Source organism: Pelophylax lessonae, assembly GCF_965119305.1.
Source record: "Pelophylax lessonae genome assembly, chromosome: 4".
Taxonomy (NCBI): Eukaryota; Metazoa; Chordata; class Amphibia; order Anura; family Ranidae; genus Pelophylax; species Pelophylax lessonae.
The window spans coordinates 498,538,229-498,557,811 of NC_138771.1; the positions used below are offsets into that span (position 1 = coordinate 498,538,229).

General features: G+C 42.5%; 1 protein-coding gene across 1 annotated transcript in view; it reads left to right on the forward strand.

Moving 5' to 3' along the window:
• Positions 1 to 7,459: 7,459 nt before the first annotated feature.
• NINJ2 (ninjurin 2) overlaps positions 7,460 to 19,583 on the forward strand; it is a 65,204-nt gene continuing 53,080 nt past the window's right edge. The window contains exon 1 of the mRNA XM_082252710.1: positions 7,460 to 7,610. Coding sequence (XP_082108836.1) covers positions 7,479 to 7,610 — 132 coding nt within the window. The 5' untranslated portion in view covers positions 7,460 to 7,478. The remainder of the gene's footprint in view (positions 7,611 to 19,583) is intronic.

Below are 19,583 nucleotides of genomic sequence, written 5' to 3' on the forward strand. Positions count from 1 at the left end.
TTTTGGCCAATTTGTTTTCTGCTACCCATGTTTGGTGAAAAAAATTGCAATAAGCGTATTTTGATTGGTTTGCGCAAAAGTTATTGCGTTTACTAACAAAGGGAAAGATTTATGTCATTTTTGGTGTTTTTTTTTTTAACGAGTAATGGCGGCGATCTGCGAGTTTTTTGCGGGACTGCGACATTGCGGTGGACAGATCGGACCCTTGACTGACATTTTTGACACTTTTGGGGGTACCAGTGACATTACTGCAGTAATCAGTGCTATAAATATGCACTGTTACTGTAAAAATGACACTGGCAGGGAAGGGGTTAATTTTATTGGAGAGGGGGGGGGGTTAATGTATGCCTGGTGCTTACTGACGTGTGGGGGGGGAGGTGACTGTGTGAGACAGGGACAGATCGGATGTCCAGCTATGCTGAACACTCCGATCTGTCACTCCCTGTCACTGAGGAGATCCGCCCGCTCTGTTTACACAACTCCAAAACTGGATTCCCCGACGATCGGGGCGATCGCCGCCGCTCCTCCCCTGGCCCGACTCCCGCTGTGAATGAAAACAGCGGGAGCGCGCCTCCGGCGGCGCGCGAGCGCCGCCTACAGGGGGAGGAGTTTTTTTATTTAAAAGTCTGATTTTTTTCCTGAGTTTGTAGCACCATTGTGCAAATGTCCTACTCTTTTTTTTCTTTTTTTGTGTTTATATTTTCCTGATAAAATCTAGCCTAATTGCATCCCTTCCACCCCTCTTTAGTCTTTAAATGTACAGGTGGCCTCCGGGTTACAAACAAGATAGGGACTGCAGGTTTGTTCTAAAGTCAAACTTGTTTGTAAGTCGGAACAGTTAAATTTTTTAAGTTTAGATCCAGCCAAAAGAATATTTTTTATGTATTTTTGATAGCATAGGGAAGGGTTAACAGCCCTGTACAATTTGTTTTGCTGTCTGTGCCCCTGTTCAGAAGATTTCACCTCACTTTCTGTCTCTATGACAACTGGATTTTGAAAAATTTGGGTTGTTGTGGAAACAAGGATTAGTTATAAAGCTTCAGTGGAGACACCTATTTCCCATTGGAACTCTTACAGGAGTGAATTTCCCTTCCTAGGGGGAAATTTCCCCTCACTTCCTGTTGTCTCTCTCCGTTTGTAAGTAGGAGTCCTTTGTAAGTTGGATCTGTTTGTAACTCGGGGACCACCTGTAATAGGAAACTTGACTGACCAACAGCAAAGATCAGGAGGGGAGAGGACAAGGTAGCCCTCTATTGGAAAAAATAAGAATTACATATACTGTAACTTTCAACATGTAAGTTTGACTAAGTGCCGGTTCACACTTATGCGCTTGTACTGCGAATGCGATGCGTTCTAAATAGTCTCCAATCGCATGCATTTACAAAATACATTGAATTTGTGACGGTCGTTCACATCTATGCGTTGCGATCCAGATGCGAATGTGATGCGATGATAAAAAGGTTCTTGTGCGAGTTTACAGCGTTGCGAATTTAGTCTCCATAGACATCAATATAAATCGGTCTGGACTCGCATTATCAGTTCAGATATGTGCGAATTCTTATTTTTTGTTTGATTTTCCCCTCAGCTCCACCCCTCCTGAGCTTAATTAACATAATCAACGCAATCAAATTTTCATTACAATCGCGCTGGTACTATTGAAAAACACAAGGTAAACTCGCACTGCAAATTTGCATTGCAAGCGCAAGCGCATAAGTGTGAACCGGCACTCAGAGTCTACACATGTTTGAGGACTCTCTCCCCATTCCCATTTGACAATGACACATGCCTGAGAGGCCAATCAGCAAGGTCCACCATTGTCCCATGGGAGGAAGTGAACGATAAGATGCCCCCAACCCGAAAATACAAAGCATGTGACTTCGCAAAGCAGCAAGAGAGTGTGGTTTGATATCATAGTCTAACTCCAGGCTAATTTTGTAATGAACAAAAATGCTCCCATGCAGCCAAAAAAAAAAAATCTTAGGTTGCAATACATACTTTCAATCTGGAGCTGACCCAAGATGTACTTTATTTTCAATTTGTGCTCAGCCCATACGCCTGGGGACCTACTATGAATGTAGGGTGTCAGGGGCCCATCCATAACAGTGCAATGTCATCACATTGAGGACAGAGATCAGAGAGGCTGGGCAAGCATTTGGGCTTTAAGGTGAACATGTTTGTGTACTATTGAATGTATGCTGCATTTACCCATTAGCTGAGTTGGATCTTTAGTGCATTTGTTCATGTTAAAGGGGCTTTTCACCCTATACAAGTTACATAGTTGCCAACATTTAAAAAAAATTTCCAGGGACACTTTGCAGCGCAGCTATCAATTACCACACCCACTTCCCTGAAGCTCCGCCCACTGCATAATTAATCTCGCCTACTTATCACATTATAGAGTCTACTCAATATAGAGAGAATTACAGGAGATTAAAAAGGGAATTTCAAATTTAAGGCCACAGTAGCCGATTTGGAATAAGTCTCCCATTCAGCTGTGTTACTTCTGCGTAACATTTATGGGCAGCCCGATTAACAGGCGCTTCCAGGGACAATATAAATTACCTGGGACAGGCTCCTATTTGCAGGGACTGTCCCTGGAAGAAAGGGACAGTTGGCAAGTATGAAGTTAATGGGAATATAAAAGTAGCTTGAAGCAGCCTAATGCAATTTAGGAGGTCAATTACAGATCAGAAGGAAGTCAGCTACAGGTCAGATGCACCGTCCAATGAACTAGGGATTATCTCAAATAATGTCATAAGCCAAAAGCACACTGCCTTTGGCCATCTACACAAGTTCTTAAAGTGATACTAAACACACACTTCTCTGTAAGTATATGGATGATGGCCCTGTACTTGTACAGTGCCTTGCGAAAATATTCGGCCCCCTTGAACTTTTCAACCTTTTGCCACATTTTAGGCTTTAAACATAAAGATATAAAACTGTAATTTTTGTGAAGAATCAACAACAAGTGGGACACAATCATGAAGTGGAACGAAATTTATTGGATATTTCAAACTTTTTTAACAAATAAAAAAATTGGGCGTGCAAAATTATTCGGCCCCCTTAAGTTGAAACAATTGTGTGATCCCCTAGGGGTGGGACTTTATAGGCAACTCAAAATTAAGAAAAAATCTTAGTTCATGAATTTTATTATTATATGCAAAAGGAGAACATACAAAAAATACAATAGATACACGGTAAAATTGGCAAAACTAATGGATAAAATATGCAAATGCACTCAACCATCTACTACAGATTTTATCCAACGTTTCGAGGTAATAAACCTCTTACTCAGGGATTGTGCTGGAGGTTGTTAGTTATGATTGGTTAGCATATGAACATATACGGAAGTTTTGCCGCTTTAAAAACAAGGAGTTTGTAGAACACCCACAGAGAGCAGTGGACTTTGCAAATAAGGTCTATATGGATATAGATCAATATAATGCAGGAGAGGATGGAGCAGGTGGGTTGTACATCCCAAACATAGATGTCGCGACTGGAGTCCAAGTGTGCTTAGCCGGTCGAGTAGAGGCCAATCACATATGACTTAAGAATGGTAACTGTTAGGCAACCTTCTCCCAGCAGTGGATGTCTCCTATTCAGCCCCTCCTTATTCAGCCCCCTTAAGTTAATACTTTGTAGCGCCACCTTTTGCTTCGATTACAGCTGTAAGTCGCTTGGGGTATGTCTCTATCAGTTTTGCACATCGAGAGACTGAAATATTTGCAGTTTTCAGTTCTTTCTACAGATTCTCGATTGGATTCAGGTCTGGACTTTGACTTGGCCATTCTAACACCTGGATATGTTTATTTGTGAACCATTCCATTGTAGATTTTGCTTTATGTTTTGGATCATTGTCTTGTTGGAAGAAAAATCTCCGTCCCAGCCTCAGGTCTTTTGCAGACTCCATCAGGTTTTCTTCCAGAATGGTCCTGTATTTGGCTCCATCCATCTTCCCATCAATTTTAACCATCTTCCATGTCCCTGCTGAAGAAAAGCAGGCCCAAACCATGATGCTGCCACCACCATGTTTGACAGTGGGGCTGGTGTGTTCAGGGTGATGAGCTGTGTTGCTTTTACGCCAAACATAACGTTTTGCATTGTTGCCAAAAAGTTTGATTTTGGTTTCATCTGACCAGAGCACCTTCTTCCACATGTTTGGTGTGTCTCCCAGGTGGCTTGTGGCAAACTTTAAACAACACTTTTTATGGATATCTTTAAGAAATGGCTTTCTTCTTGCCACTCTTCCATAAAGGCCAGATTTGTGCAGTACGACTGATTGTTGTCCTATGGACAGAGTCTCCCACCTCAGCTGTAGATCTCTGCAGTTCATCCAGAGTGATCATGGGCCTCTTGGCTGCATCTCTGATCAGTCTTCTCCTTCTATGAGCTGAAAGTTTAGAGAGACGGCCGTGAATAGCCGAACATGTACGGGCTTTACCGAGCGGCGGCGGCACATGCGCAGTGTGCATGTCAGGTCGGCCGCGGACGTGTTGACATGTTGGCGCCGGGCGGCGCCATTTTTAAATCCTAAGGCGCCTTTAGAAAGAGGTAAGTGAGCCTCCTCCACAGCCACACTACCTGCCATTATGCAGGGCTGCAGGCATACTACAGAAGATGCAGTGCTGCGGGCATGGTACATGCCCACAGCACTGCATCTCCTGTAGTATGCCCGCAGCCCCGCATTCTCTTGTACCATGCCCGCAGACCCACATTCTCCTCTACCATGCCTGCAGCACTGCATTCTCTTGCACCATGCCCGTAGACCCGCATTCTCCTCTTCCATGCCCGCAGCCCTGCATTCTCTTGCACCATGCCCGCAGACCGCATTCTCCTCTACCATGCCCGCAGCACTACATTCTCTTGCACCATGCCCGCAGCCCCGCATTCTCCTGCACCATTCCCACAGCCCTGCATTCTCATGCACCATACAAGCAGCCCTGCATTCTCCTGTACCATGCCCGCAGCCCTGCATTCTCCTGCACCATGCCCGCAGCCCTGCATTCTCATGCACCATGCCCACAGCCCCGCATTCTCCTGTACCATGCCCACAGCCCCGCATTCTGTACCATGCCCGCAGCCCCGCATTCTCCTGTACCATGCCCGCAGCCCCGCATTCTCCTGTACCATGCCCGCTGTGACGGGAGTCACTTTGGGCATGGGGGTTGTGGACCCCAAATTCCTTTAGAGAGGTTGGGGGGCACCATGCCCAGCCTTATGGGGCTTTCTTATGTTTAAGTCACCCTGCATCTGTTATGGATGCAGGGTGACCAGGAGGGTGGTGAACACTGAGAATATGGTTTGGACTACTACAAATGGAACAGTCATATTCAGGAATAATGTCTCCCTTGTAATATGAAGATTTTATTCCCTGTACAGTATGAGGTCTCTGACCAGGAAGTACAACTCCTAATATGGTCATTCCAGGAAGTTCAATGAGGAGACTGACTGTCTAACAATGTTGCTTTTGTCTGAGGTGGCTTTCCATTCACCTATTGTCGGGTGTGCTAATGAACTCACCTGTTGTCTGCTAAGGGATGTATTGACACTCAGAGTAATGTGTATTGGGGGCTCGTTATGGAACCATTGTTCTGTGTCTGGCTATTGTGTACATTGATCGTCCCCTGGGGGCTTCTGTCTCATTACACATAACAGTCCTTCTAATCAAGCTATCGGACCAATCCCTGCTGACTCATTTTCAAGTCCTCATTTGCATGGCTAAGGAGGACCTGAAGGAGAACGGCATGTACTTTGCAATTGACCAATGGGAAAGCGGTTGTTGGGGGCAGGATGTTCCAAATTCAGTATAAAAGTGTGTTGTGTACTTCCAATAAAGGTTTTCCTGTTTGAACTTACATACAGCCTGCCTGGTGTTTGTTCTAATGGATTCCGAATGGCACATAGCTGTAGTTTGGATCCCGGGGCCTTGGTTGACCGAACCATCAGACGTTGCGATCTGCAAGCTGACTCACTAGAAGCAGAGGAGTGTCGGGAGAGCGGACGTGAGCTAGCAAGGGTCTCGTTACACCCGCAGCCTTGCATTCTCCTGTACCATGCCTGCAGGCCCGCATTCTCCTGCACCATGCCCGCAGCCCTGCATTCTCCTGTGCCATGCCTACAACCCTGCATTCTTCTGTACCATGCCCGCAGCCCTGCATTTTCCTGTACCATGCCTGCAGCACTGCATTCTCCTGTACCATGCCCGCAGCCCTGCAGGGCACTGTGGCACTATAGACAGTAGAAAGCCTGGTGCGCTCATCTGCCCAGTGTCTACTGCCCTGTCCTGCTCCTGCTGTCACTCCGTACACACTCACACCCCTTTGACTGCTTTCATAGTCCTATAGAATGTGGAGGCCTCTTGGAGGGCGTGAATTTTTTATTTTTTGGGGGGGGCAGCATTTCATTCTCAAACCCAGGCAGCACAATGTCTTGGGCCAGCCCTGCATGGAGAAAATACAAATCTCCCTACATAAGTTTTACATGTATATTTGATGTCTTTAGCTTTCTACATTCTTTAGAAAGTGCATATCATTATACAAAGTTTCTTACTAGTTCAGCAGTGGGAGGGGAGTCTAGGCATATTGAGCTGATTGGAGGAAAGACCACCCCCCCCCCCCAACACACACACACACACACACATACACACATAGACAGAGGGGAGAATAGGTTATCTACAGGTGAGAAAGGTTGTCAACTATAGGTGGGAAGGAGGTGAGGTGCAGGTGAGCAAGAGGTCAGCTGCAGGTGATAAGGAAGTGAAATGCAGGCAAGCAGGAGGTCAACTGCAGGTAAGAAGAAAGTCAACTTCAACTGAAAAGCAAGTCTGCAGGTGAGAAGGAGAAACAGAAAACTGCAGGTGGGAAGGAGATAAACTGTAGAAGTGAAGAAGGTCAACTGTGGCTAAAAATGAGGTCAGAAGGAGGTTAACTGCAGCATAGGAGATCAACTGCAGGTGAGAAGGTGGCAAGCTGCAGAACAGAAAGATGTAAACTGCAAGTGGGAAGGAGTTCAACTGCAAATGAGAAGGAGATTAAGTGCAGGTGAGCAGGAGGTCAACTGCAGGTGAGAGAAATGTCATCCTTAGCTGAGAAAGTGTCACCTGCAGAAAAAAGGAGGTCAACTTCAGGTGAAAAGGAGGTTAACTGCAGAAGAGCAGGTCATCTGCAGGTGAGAAGGGGTCAACTGCAGAAGAGAAAGATGTAAACTGCAGGTGAGAAGAAGGTGAACTGTAGGTGAGAAAGGGGGGGTGTGTAGGGCAGCAAGGAGTCAACTGCATCTACGCAACTCCTTCGTTACCTTGTGAGCAATTTAATCAATAACTTTTTAACAGTGCTGTCATGAGATAACTTTCACTTATTTTATTTTCGCACATATAGTGTTAAACATCTAAGCTTTTCCACAGGCACACAATGAGGAATCTGTGTCAGGCCTTCACTCCTTGCACCATGCATGGACTGAGTCCCACTTCATCTGGATGAATGGAACATGTGTGTACAGACATGGCCCCCACCTTCTGCTCTGTGCGCAGCCACAACAACAGCACCAGCAGCGCTCACACTCATCAGCATAGAGAGATGGGTACTCCGAGAGAAAGGATCAGTGTGGTGGAGGTCAGTACGCTTCATGGAGAAGGGATTGGGGGTGGGGGTTGTCTTTTATATCACTCACCCCAGGGCATTTAGGAAGTTTGTGCAGAATGCTTAGTTTCAGAACTATTTCAGATTCCACGTCAGCTTGTGTCATTAACCGCTGCATGACAAACAGGCAGATCAGGCTTTCTGCATCATCCTCAAATGTGTCAAGTTTCCTCTCTTGATAGTAAAAATGATAAAGTATTATTATCTTGCAGAACACAGCTTTTTGTAATATTATTACTAACTCCTTAAAGTGAATCCCTGGTTTGGGTTGTGTTTTGCCTGCATTTTGGTGGATGGGCAGCTCAGGTAGAGCAGAAGCACCTTGCTAACTCTAATGTTATCTCTCACATGCTAGCAGTAGATCAATATAACTGCTGCAAGTGTGACTTTTATGACTTTAGGAGGGGCTCATGCTGAGGGATGCAGGTAGAGGGCCTTTGGTCTCTAAGGCTCCATTCACACCTAGGCGTTTTCAGCTCCAAAAACGCTCAAAAGAAACGCTTCCAAAACGCCCAACAAGTAAAACCCATTCATTTAAATGGCCCCTGTTCACATCTGAGCGTTTTGCAAAACGCCTGTAGCTGAAAAAAGTACATGAGCTTCTTTTTGGGCTGATTACCAGCGTTTTTGATAGATGTCAATGAAAAACGCCTGAAAAAATCGAGGTAAAATCGCGGTAAAAATCGCGGTAAAATCGCGGTAAAAAACGCTACGCTCAAGTGTGAATGCAGCCTAAGGGAGGCCATAGATGATGCAATTTTCTTTTTTCAGGAAAGAAAATTGATTGACTCCCCCATCAACAATCAACACGATCAGTGTTGATGAGGGAATCCCTTCTGTGGAGCTATTGTATTCTCCCGAGGGTGGGGTGGGGGGGGGGGGGGTGGAGCTGTCCCTGCCATGAGAACACAATGATTATTGCTAATGGCTATAGCCATTGGCATTGATTGCATGCTAGAAATCTCACATGCTGGCTGTACCCAAGTCGATCAATGGATCAACTTGGGTAAAATCAGCCTGCCCATAGATTTGAATATCGCTCGTTTCAGCAGATTCTAAACATCTATGGCCGGCTTAACTCTCTCTCTCTCCATCTATCATTCCTATCTCTGTGTCTCTCTCCCTCTCTTTCGCTGTCTCCCTCTCTCTATATACAGTATATTTATCTATCTTTTTATCTATATAACGCTTGTAAATAATTTTTTTCTCATGTTCTCCCCTCCCTTTCCTCTGTATTCCATTCACTGGAATTTCCGTCTTGCATGTCAAAACAGGGAAAACTCCTAACTTGCCCCAGATGTTGGTGGGCACACACACTCATTCATATTCATCTATACAAGAATATACTTCCATAAAATATGCGCTGCCTTGGCTGACTTTTGTGAGTGCAGAGGGTAAATTCCTGGTAAAATGTGACCTCTTCTTCCTGACGTCAAGCACAAATTGCAGCAGGAGAGCCTAATTGTTTGCCCAGTACACAATGTGACTGTTCATGCTTTACTATGAAGTTCCGTTTCTGATTTATTAGACATTTTTATGTAATAATAATCTAAATTAGGGGGAATCGTTTACACTTGTGGGTTGTATATAATAATCTAAATTAGGGGAAATCGTTTACACTGGTGGGTTGTATATAATAATCTAAATTAGGGGGAATCGTTTACACTGGTGGGTTGTATATAATAATCTAAATTAGGGGAAATCGTTTACACTGGTGGGTTGTATATAATAATCTAAATTAGGCGGAATCGTTTACACTGGTGGGTTGTATATAATAATCTAAATTAGGGGGAATTGTTTACACTGGTGGGTTGTATATAATAATCTAAATTAGGGGGAATCGTTTACACTGGTGGGTTGTATATAATAATCTAAATTAGGGGGAATCGTTTACACTGGTGGGTTGTATATAATAATCTAAATTAGGCGGAATCGTTTACACTGGTGGGTTGTATATAATAATCTAAATTAGGGGGAATTTTTTACACTGGTGGGTTGTATATAACAATCAAAATTAGGGGGAATCGTTTACACTGGTGGGTTGTATATAATAATCTAAATTAGGGGGAATTTTTTACACTGGTGGGTTGTATATAAATTGGTTGCTGCAATGAGATTGGAGGCAGAGAGCTGGAATGCATATAAATAATTTTGCGCAACAGCCCAAAATGATAAGCTGCAAGCACAATGTGACAAACTCACCCTCATTTGTGTATGAATCAGTGTTGCGCTCACAACACTCAATGAACTTTAAGTGCAATATAATAACACAAAATATATTATTAAATCAATTTGCATAGAGGAATATGTGAAAATTTTAGCAAACACTTCCATGAACCAAATGTGAAATAAATGGTACACTGTTATATATAAATAGTGGGTAATCAAAACAGTCCTGTACAAAAAAGAGTCCAAGGTATTCAAATAATAGTGCCTTCCCAAGTGAATGACCACCACCATCACTTTGAAGGTCCAGCAAGGTGCTTAGTAATGTACACAGAAAAGTAAAGCCATCCAGAAAGAAACTCCCAATAATGAACAGCGCTGTCTGGGAGAAGTACAGGACCAAACTACTATACAATGCTGCTTGTATTTGCCCATCTCCTGCTAGGGTGAACTAAGGATACATGCATATGGCTCTAAGAATTTTACTGATCATATAAGCAAGATTATTCTGGCACAAAAGTTTCTGCATAAATGATCAGTAAAATGCTTGCCTTTATATACTTTCTTTAAATGTGCAAAGCTGCTCATACATGGGTCGAAATGTATCCAGTTCTGCTGGGGCCAGCCAAAATTCAATCTGTACATGGGCAGGCTGGTTGTACAGAATCGATCTACCAATCAACTTTTGTACAACCGCCTTGTCAGATTTTTCCCACTTGGCTATAGGGGGGGAATCAAGTTAGTTTTTTCCATTCAACGCGCTGGCTGAAGGAAAGAAAAAACTGATTAATGTATGGGCGGCATAAAAGTGTAGCTCATATCATCCTGCTTTTTTTTTTTTCTTTCAATACCAAAATGCACTCTTTTCATCTATGTATACACATATTATTATTATCATTATTATTATTATTATTATAATTATACAGGATTTATATAGCGCCGACAGTTTGCGCAGTGCTTTACAATATTAGGGAAGACAATACAGTTACAACACAATTCAATACAGGAGGATTTAGAGGGCCCTGCTCGTTAGAGCTTACAATCTAGAAGATATTAATGGTTTTATACACATTTACACTTGTGAGTAAAATGCATGCCCTCAGATTTTTAGTTACAGATCTGAACACAGTACATACACCCATTGAACACAATACACCTGCATTCAGATCTGTAAACAAAAAAGCTTTGACATATGTTTTGTATTGTCCATGTGCATGAGACCTAGTTATTACACATAGTGCCTTGTTCAAACCTTTGGGACTGTGTGACAGTTGAATAAAGTATATTGATTAAAGTATATTTGAACCCAGGCACTAAAATCTCAATCTTTAACAAGATAAGGCAATTTAAATTTTAATTGTTTTTAACCACTTTACCACCGGAGGATTTTGCTGTCTTCCGTCCAGGCCACTTTTTGCGATTTGGCGCTGTGCGACTTCAACTGACAATTGTGCGGTCGTGCGACGCCGTACCCAAACGAAATTTATGTCCTTTTTTTCCCACAAACAGAGCTTTCTTTTGGTGGTATTTGATCACCTGTGCGATTTTTACTTTTTGCGCTATAAACAAAAAAAGAGCGTTTATTTTGAAAAAATAACAATATTTTTAACATTTTTTTATATGAAATTCCCCCCAAAAAAGATGTAAAAACCAATTTTTTTAAAAATTTTTGGCCAATTTGTTTTCTGCTACCTATGTTTGGTAAAAAAAATCGCAATAACCGTATTTTGATTGGTTTGCGCAAAAGTTATTGCGTTTACTAACAAAGGGAAAGATTTCTGTCATTTTTGGTGTTTTTTTTTTAACGCGTAATGGCGGCGATCTGCGATTTTTTTTGCGGGACTGCGACATTGCGGCAGACAGATCGGACCCTTGACTGACATTTTTGACACTTTTGGGGGTACCAGTGACATTACTGCAGTAATCAGTGCTATATATATGCACCGTTACTGTAAAAATGACACTGGCAGGGAAGGGGTTAATTTTATTGGAGAGGGAGGGGTTAATGTATGCCTGGTGCTTACTGACGTGTGGGGGGGAGGTGACTGAGTGAGTCATGGACAGATCGGATGTCCAGCTATGCTGAACAGTCCGATCTGTCACTCCCTGTCACTATGGAGATCCGCCCGCTGTGTGTAAACAGACTTCTCCAGACTCGATCCCCGACGATCGGGTAAGAGCAGCGGTGAATGAAAACAGCGGGAGCGAGCCTCCGGCGGCGCGCAAGCGCCGCCCAGAAGGGGGAGTGTCTGACGACGTAGTACTACGTCGTCAGACGATAACGAGCCACTCTGCCTCAGTAATATTACTGTGAGCAGTCGTAAAGTGGTTAAACTGCATCTTTCATAAAAATAATAACACACAGTAATACCTTGGATTGCAAGCATAATTCGTTCTGGAAACGAAAGCACTCTTATATCAAAGCAAATTTCCCCATAAGAAATAATGGAAACTCAGATGATTCGTTCCACAACCATTTATTCATAAGTCCTTCACTTTATAGTCCATATAAAAAGATTATAGCAATGTGTAATCATAAAATGCCCATCCACAAATAGCAGCCTCCACAAGGGGATTAGAAGCAAAATCCAGCAGGGGCTACAGTGTATAAAAGAGAAGAGAGGCGCCTCTAAGTGTAGCAATATGGTTACTTTTAATGAAGTTCAACATTTAGCAACTCACATGGTTGATGATTACAAGAGACACATCTACGTATGCAGGTATCTGGGGTAAAGCTGTCGACATAGACCATCCTCCTCACCGCCGGCTCTCACCGCCGTCAGTCTGCAGTCATGACCAGGTAGACTATCCTGCAGTAGAGCGATCTGAAAGCGAGGCTTGAAGCGCTTGTGGAGCGCAGTCTGGAAGGGATGACGTCAATGACGGTGCAGAGAATAGTCTATGTGGACAGCTTTACCCCAGATGCCTGCATACTTAGATGTGCCTGTTTTAATCATCAACCATATAAGTTACTAAATGTTGTACCTTCATTAAATGTGACCATATTGCTACACTTAGAGGCGCCTCTCTTCTCTTTTATACTCAGTTGTGACGTGACGCTACTTGTACAGTATATCAAGACATTGCTTGTTTATCAAGTCAAAATTTATAAAAATAAATTGTGCTTGTCTTGCAAAATGCTCTCAAACCAAGTTAGTCTTAATCCAAGGTTTTACTGTAGTGATAGTAAAATTCATGCCTTCTGTAGGCATGTCCTATTGTATTGTGACAACACTGTTCCTTTCTCTGAAATGCTCAACAGCGTGGTCACCTGCAGTGATGCCAATGCTCATTGTACAGGCAACAAGTCCTCTGTTGTTACCATCTGGAGACCCAACCTAAGCAACGAGATCAAGCTGCTTCTGGAGTCCTATGAACTGACTGTAAAGGGTCTGCAGGAGATAGCAGCACTGAGATGTAAAAAATAATGCAAAATAGTGAAAACATGACAATTGTTATTGATACACAATGGTTTAGCAAACTCAATATGATCAAGTTAGGGTTTACATTTATTCTAAAGCCTAACCTTGGATAGAGTGGAGAAGGGTTATGAGCCAACTGCCAAGAGCCAATCTACTGTGATGCAGTGCAAGGAGCACACTGATTGGAAGAGAGAGCAGAGTGACAGAGAGATGAGCTCATAGATCTGCTGCTTCTTCTGTGCTGTCTGGTCAAAGACTGAGGGAAGGACAAGACCTGTAAGACAGAATGCAGCAGAGAAAGGTCAGGTCCCTTACCCTGCCAGATGGGTCTGTGACATGTGAAAGATTTATGTAAATCTCAGCTATGGACAGACAGAAATACAAATCAGTTGGCAAGTAAAACAGCCCCCCTCTATGTATTTTACCTGTGTATTTAGTTGTTTGTCTGGAGTTCAGATTTCAAGGGCTGGAATTTGCCTTCGTCCCACTAATCTACAACAGTGTTTGTTCAGAGCGTACATTCTCAGCCCAGGTTTGGACTCCAAGGACACAAAAGATGTTATTTCACATGTACTAATACAGCATATGGCCTCCATACAGAGCGCATAAAAGACTACTTCAGTTACGTCACTGACACAACTAAAGACTTCCAATAGTTTATTACAGTTTTCAGGAGAGGGATATGAGACAACTGCTAACCTATGATGTCTTTCAGATACACACTTAAGAAACTATTTATATGAAGTTATTATAGATTTGTACTACAAAACTGCATGTACATTTACTTTGCAAAATGCTAGCAAAATAGAAGATACTGCTGGACTTATGATCATTAGATGGAGCTGGCGATCACAGTAAATAGGTATTTATCTCACGTGATCATCAACTCCATCTAGTGGCCATAATACATTATTTTCCTGATTTGCTATGTTTATGAATGAAGAACATCTGACCTGAAGAGAAAATAGTCTGGTAACACTTGATTTTCCCGGAAATTCGCACAGAAGAATATACATGCAGTTTCGCAGGACAATTAGCACTGCAAATATTTTATAAATACACCCCTAAGCTTTTTCAGCCACTCAATGAGTAATAGTGAAACTGACGCCAAGGCTAGGTTCCTAAATGAAAACACTTATCTTTCATTTATACACATTCAACTAAGTAAAATAAAGAGATCTAAAATGGCAACCTACAATTGTATTGGCAACCCCCCCCCCTTTGTATTATGAAAATGTATAATAAAGTGCACTTTTTGTTTCTTTGGTTCAATAGACTCTTTTTACAGTTTGTTTGTTTTATAGGTGGCCACCTTACAAATGCAAATCTTGCATTCTAAGTTCCATCCGGCCTGCCAGGAACATTGTGCCTGCGTCAGGTTAATGCACATGTGAATAAGCATGTGCATGTTTGTGGGCATAGAAGCCTGACTGGATGCAGGACCTTGCACACAGGTACGCTTCATTATGTATACACCAGGCTCATTGCTGAATGGTTTGTACTCCTGAAGTCCCTGATCCTGAACTTGTGCTTGACCTTGTTACTGACCGGCTTTTTGTCTATTATTTGATGCCTTCCTGCTTGGCTGATATCGAATTCTTGTTGTACAACCAACTGTACTCTTGCTTGCCTAGCTTTCCTAAATTCCAGTCTTTTGTTTCTCCAACCTGCAGACCACTCGTATCGTTTTGGGCTTCTCATACAGGTACATGAAATGACTCAAGTAGTAGTGGACTATGATGTCTCCTATGCTAACCTCCTATCCCATAATCCACTGTTACTGAAAAAAATGGTGCTGCTTCTGTGTAGTCACATGACTCCCTTGCAGGAAAATAAAACTGCCATTCATAATGGTTGCTTCCTTTGCATTCTTTCCTATCATGTTTCACATGCATTGTTGTTTGGTCTCTTTCTCACTTCGTGCTCTGTACAGTTAGTCCCCCCGTTTTCAGTGTGCCTCTAGTTTCAATTTTGATCACATGTATTGCTGGAGCTAGACATATTATGAGTTTGTTCTGATCTGCATACGTCTGGAATAAAGCTTTCTACGATCAGCAAGATGTCATTTGGATCAAGTCTCTGGGGTGGATTTACTAAAAGAAAACAATACACTCTGCAAATGCAGTAACACTAATTTTCCTTAGAACCTAAAGAATGTCATAAAGCTCTGCTGATTTCAATTCTCCAATTATGTGTAAGCACCTAATTGGGTATTTGAGGTTCTGAGGAAAATAAGTGCAAATGCACTTGCAGAGTGTGACTGCACTTCCAAAGTGTACAGTCTATTTGCCTTTAGTAAATTTACCCCACTGTTTGCCAACTCTGCTAAGACTGTAAGTTAAAGCTATCTCCCCATAACTGGATCAGTTATAGAGATCATACTTGCAATGCTTAGATTTGGGCAGGCAGTCAAAAATAAGTTACAGCTGCAGTCAAAAAATCTTCTATAGCTCTGGAATATGGACCCTGCATACAAAAAAGTTTAGGACAGTACAGATGTTATTATACAATCCTGTACATGCCTGCCAGCTTATAGCCGCACACCATCCTACAGTTTACAAGACAACAATACAACACTTTCCATTGAAACAATAGCTGCGGTAGCCTACCTACATAAAGAGATCAAATCATGTCTTTTTTTTCCTGAGTGACATTTTGGAAAACCCTAACAACACTGATGGCAATATTTAAATTATAAGAGATGAGCACCCTATGGAAATTAACTGTCTAGCTTTAACTTTGGTAGGCTACAACTTTGGGAGTACGATCTTACAGAAAACCTAGCTCAAGAAACTCTCTGTTACATGCAACCAGTTGCCATCCAGCACATGTCTTAAAAGCAATCCCAAAGGGTCAGTTCCTAAGGGTCAGACAGAACTGCTCCACTCTTGCAGATTTTGATAAAAAGATGCTGATTTGAGAGAACTAAGGTTTTGTGATCGTGGTTATAGGACAGCTCAACAGTTAACAGGGCACAGAATAAAGCTAGAAATAGCTTGATTGGAAGTGAGATCACTAACTAACACATATCAAACAATCCCTTCAGATTGGAAAGTTTTAATTAACCAGTGTTTTTTTTCCACTCGTTATAGTTCACAGTTTAATTATATTAAACGCTTAATTACTAGATAGCTTCTTATTTTATATGGTGATCCAGTCTACAACATTATATTAGCCCAGGGGACCAGATTTGTTGTCAAAAATGCACTCACTATTAGGGATGTACCGAACGGTTCGCCGGCGAACGGTTCCCGGCGAACTTTGCATGTTCGCGTTCGCCGCTGCGGGCGAACATATGTGATGTTCGGTCCGCCTCCTATACATCATCATTGAGGCAAACTTTGACCCTGAATCTCACAGTCAGCAGACACATTCCAGGCCAATCAGCATACCTCCCTCCCACACCCTCCCACCTCCTATAAATAAGCAAGGGCAGCATCCATCTTAGATCATTTCTGTGTTACTGAGAGCAGGGAAAGTGCTGGTGCTGCTGCTGTTATAGCTAGGGACAGTTAGTCAGTGTTCCCGGTCTTGTTAGCCAGTGTTCTTGGTACACTCCTGCTGTAAGGACAGCACCCCAAAAAGCCCTTCCTAGGGCTGGTATTTGAGGTTTTTTTTGGATATATATATATATATATATATATATATATATATTGTCCCCAAAAGCCCTTTTGAGGGCTGGTATTTGTGTAATTTTTTTTGTTCTGTGATATATATCTATTGTCCCCAAAAGCCCTTTTGAGGGCTGGTATTTGAGTATTTTTTATATATATATATATATCTATTGTGCACTGCAGTTACCTGCCCGCTGTGTGTGAGAGGCCACAGACTGTACTGTGTGCACACCACACTCATTTCGGGTGGCGCAGGCACAGTACCTTGCATTTAAAAAAATATTTTTTCTTTTCCTCTGTCATAATTGCAGTGAGTGCTGTGTCAGGTCCACAGAGTGTACTGTGCCCACTGCAGTGCCACTGCGTGCCCACCCACCACTGATATATATACGGTGGCACAGCAGCTTGCAAATTAAAAAAATATATATTTTTTTATAATTGCAGTTGCCTGGGTGCCAGTGACTGTCAGGTCCACAGAGTGTACTGTGCCCACTGCAGTGCCACTGCCCACCCACCACTGATATATACGGTGGCAGGCATGACTTTTTTTGGATTAGTGTCTGGGGGGGGGCTAAAAAGCGTACCTGTGAAGTTTCAGCTCTGTAGCATGTCCAGAACCAGAAAATAATGATCATATAGGTGTAAAAGGGGTTCCCACCATCCCTGCTCTACTGAAAAATTATCTTTTTTTCTGGTTCTGGACATGCTACAGAGCTGAAACTTCACAGGTACACTTTTTAGACCCCCTAGACACTAAATCACACAAAAAAAGTTCTTAAAAATTGTCATTTTTGATAGAGAGACAATTATTGGAACAATTAAAAAAAAAAAAAACTTAAAAAAAAAAAATTCTTTGGATTTATTGTCTGGGGGTCTAAAAAGTGTACCTGTGAAGTTTCAGCTCTGTAGCATGTCCAGAACCAGAAAAAAGATCATATAGGTGTAAAAGGGGTTTCCACCATCCCTGCTCTAATGAAAAATTATCTTTTTTTCTGGTTCTGGACATGCTACAGAGCTGAAACTTCACAGGAAAAAAAAATTCTTTGGATTTATTGTCTGGGGGGGGGGGTCTAAAAAGTGTATTTTTTTAAAATTTTTCCAATAATTGGCTCTCTATCAAAAAATTAAAATTTTAAGAACTTTTTTTGTGTGATTCAGTGTCTGGGGGTCTAACAAGTGTACCTGTGAAGTTTCAGCTCTGTAGCATGTCCAGAACCAGAAAAAAAATTTGAATTAGGGTTAGGGCTAGGGTTAGGGTTAGGGCTAGGGTTAGGGTTACTAACTCTAACCCTAAGTATCTCACCGTAACCCTAACCCTAGCCCCTAACACTAAACCTAACCCTAACCCTTAAAGCCCAGTTCCTGTCCCATTTTGGTCGGTTCTGGTCTGTTTGCGGTTGTTTGCGGTGCGTTAAACGGGGAGATTGGTCTGTCACTGTGAAGCGGGCGTAACCCTTACACTACCTGATCGATACAACATCATACCTGATCGTATACACACACTGGATGTTTTAAAGCACGTTATTCCAAACAATTTAGGAATGTTAGGTGATTTATGCCCTTTATGGAATAAAACCCGACTCTGCGTCAACTACGTAATTTTCCATGGGAGTTTTGCCATGGATCCCCCTCCTGCATGCCACAGTCCAGGTGTTTGTCCCCTTGAAACAACTTTTCCATTACTATTGTGGCCAGAAAGAGTCCCTGTGGGTTTTAAAATTCGCCCGGCCTATTAAAGTCTATGGCGGTTCGCAATGTTCGCCGGTTCGCGAACATTCGCTGAACGGTGAATTTTATGTTCGCGACATCACTACTCACTATAGGCAACATACTCTCACTGAGCTTCTTCACCTTAAACAAATGCAATCCAACATGGCTAAGTACCACAGGTGCATACAGATGTGCAGCCACTAGATGCTCTAGCTGTGCATATATAGGAAATCCTCATATTATCATTTCCAGCACACATGGCAGTTCTTTTTTCTGTCAGACAACTGATTAATTGCCAGACCAGGTTTGTCATTTAGGTCATTGCCTGCACATCTTGTAACCTACAGCATGTGGGCAGGATTATGAGGTGCTTATGTGTTCAAGTATGGGATCATTTGTCAAACATTAACACCCACGTAAAAACACCAATATGGATAAACATTTCATACGTTCTCACAGAAAGAGCCAATCGTCCCAAGAAAAGAAGAGATTGCCTCTCACTTCTCAGCAAAAGGGAAGTATTTTGGATTTTTAAGTTGGACACATATATCCCCTGGAGTCTAGTGCAGGGCTCAAAATTTCAAGTCCTACTAGCCAGGCCGTAAGGGTTACTCGCCACCAGTTGCCCCACGGAACCCTTATCCTGCTCCGCCTCTAATTCTCCCCCTAAATACACCCTCATATATGATCTCATGAAATGACGCTGTTAAATGTTTTATGCATAATTAAGTTGCAAAAATAAATATTAACAACAACTTTATCAGTGCCCATCAATGCAGCCTATCAGTGCCCATCAGTGCAGCCTATCAGTGCCCATCAGTGCAACATCATAAGTGCAGCCTATTAGTGCTGTTCCATCACTGCCACCTCATCAGTGCCTATTAGCGCAGCCTCCTCAGTGCCCATCAATGCAGCCTCATCAGTGCCCATCAATGCAACCTCATTAGTGCTCATCAATGCAGCCTCACTAGTCCCAACCAGCGCAGCCTCATCAGTGCCCATCAATGCAGCCTGATCAGTGCACATCAATGCAG